Source organism: Dromiciops gliroides, chromosome 6 (assembly GCF_019393635.1).
Source record: "Dromiciops gliroides isolate mDroGli1 chromosome 6, mDroGli1.pri, whole genome shotgun sequence".
Classification (NCBI taxonomy): domain Eukaryota; kingdom Metazoa; phylum Chordata; class Mammalia; order Microbiotheria; family Microbiotheriidae; genus Dromiciops; species Dromiciops gliroides.
In genome coordinates this window covers 151,793,813-151,795,677 of record NC_057866.1, presented here as the reverse complement: position 1 = coordinate 151,795,677, position 1,865 = coordinate 151,793,813, and the positions used below count along the sequence as shown (strand labels likewise).

Genomic DNA, 1,865 nt, shown 5'->3' with positions numbered 1-1,865 from the left:
CTTTGTCACAAACAAGGGTTCAGGGACTTTACATCCACAAATGACCACAATGTCAAAACTAAAAACATCAATAAAACTTATTTTAAAAAACAGTCAACAACAATGGCAATAATAATTGCATTTGGCTTTTCAGCTTTCCTTTTCAGGGCCATCCATTAAGGTCTTAGCTGAATGGAATTGTTTGTTCTGAGTATATGAGAAATAATGTTAACTATTATCAGACAACAGTTGACTAACCAAAAAATGTTTGAATAAAGTTGTTGAAGGACAAGTTTTAATTATTTAAGCAGTGATTTTTATATAGAGTCTTCTGAATTATTTCCATAATCTTAAAAGTGATACATGGGCTCTTTGGCCCTTTCACCGTCAGAATGAAGACCATTCTAAGCAACCAGACTGTCGACATCCCAGAAAATGTTGACGTCTCTCTTAAGGGTCGTACAGTTATTGTGAAGGGGCCCAGAGGAATCCTCCGAAGGGATTTCAACCATATCAATGTTGAGCTCAGTCTCCTTGGAAAGAAGAAAAAAAGGCTCCGGGTGGACAAGTGGTGGGGAAATCGAAAAGAACTTGCAACTGTTCGAACTATCTGCAGCCATGTACAAAACATGATCAAAGGTGTTACTCTGGGTTTTCGTTACAAGATGAGGTCTGTGTATGCTCACTTCCCCATCAATGTTGTTATTCAAGAGAATGGCTCACTTGTGGAAATCAGAAATTTCTTGGGTGAAAAATATATTCGAAGAGTACGCATGAGACCAGGTGTGGCTTGTGCTGTTTCTCAAGCCCAAAAAGATGAGTTAATTCTTGAAGGAAATGATATTGAACTTGTATCAAACTCAGCTGCCCTGATCCAACAGGCCACCACAGTAAAAAACAAGGATATCAGAAAATTTTTGGATGGTATCTATGTTTCTGAGAAAGGCACAGTGCAACAAGCTGATGAATAAGTTGGAAAAGATGCCAAAGGCAGTGTCCTGAGGAGTCAACACTTATTCAGATGTCAAAATAAAAATACTTTTTGTCAAAAAAAAAAAAAAAAAAGTGATACATGGGAAAGTAAAAATGAGCTTTGGCTCCAGACTCAGAGAAATCTACAAAAGTAATTTTGAAAGTAGGAATTATTTCATTCTTTGCATTTGTATTCAAATTGCCTATGACAATACCTGATACATAGCAAACACTTAATAAATGTTTATTGATTGATTGGCCTGGGTTCAAATTGACTTTGATGTTCACTGCCTATAAGACTTTGGTCAGGTGACTTACCTTCCCTGGGCCTCAGTTTCCTCATTTGTAAAATGGAGTTGAGCTAGACAAGTTCTAAGGTCCCTTCCAACTCTAGAACTATGACTGTGCTTTTACTGTTTTGATCCCCAACTTCTCTTTGTGCTCTAAATGTTTTATGAATGTGTGCTCAGAGCTCTCTCCTTTCATCCCTCTAGGTCTTTGATGTTAAAATTGAAATAACAGGCTGGGTCCCACCATAATCGGCCAATCCAAACAAAATGAGGAGAGATCAAATAAATGACAAGCAAGTAGGAGGCAAGTCCGTTGTTTATCACGTTGCTCCATGTTCTTGTCTTCTATTGATTTTCTTTTTTCCCCCTTGACTTGATATATTGGTGACTTACAGCAAAGGGGGAGAACACAAGTCACCTGCTTCAGAGACAGTTTGAGAAGGGATTTGCTGTCGAGACCATGTTGTTATGATGAGGTTTTACAGCTGTCAGCCATCAAGCACAAAATGGGAAGGGGGCCAGAGCTAGTTCATAGGTAATAAGTAAGAAAAGATCTCTCTTTAACAGAGCTGTAGCTAGCAATTTTTGCAACTGGGACAGCAGTGCACAACCCTGCTTGGGGCA

At 38.6% G+C, this 1,865-nt stretch overlaps 1 protein-coding gene across 1 annotated transcript; it reads left to right on the top strand.

The window, feature by feature from the left end:
* The first annotated feature begins 351 nt into the window (after positions 1-351).
* On the top strand, positions 352-1,038 carry LOC122733047 (60S ribosomal protein L9). The gene has a single exon (XM_043973539.1). The coding sequence runs from the start codon at positions 372-374 to the stop codon at positions 948-950; it is 579 nt and encodes a 192-aa protein (XP_043829474.1). The 5' UTR covers positions 352-371; the 3' UTR covers positions 951-1,038.
* Positions 1,039-1,865: the final 827 nt, after the last annotated feature.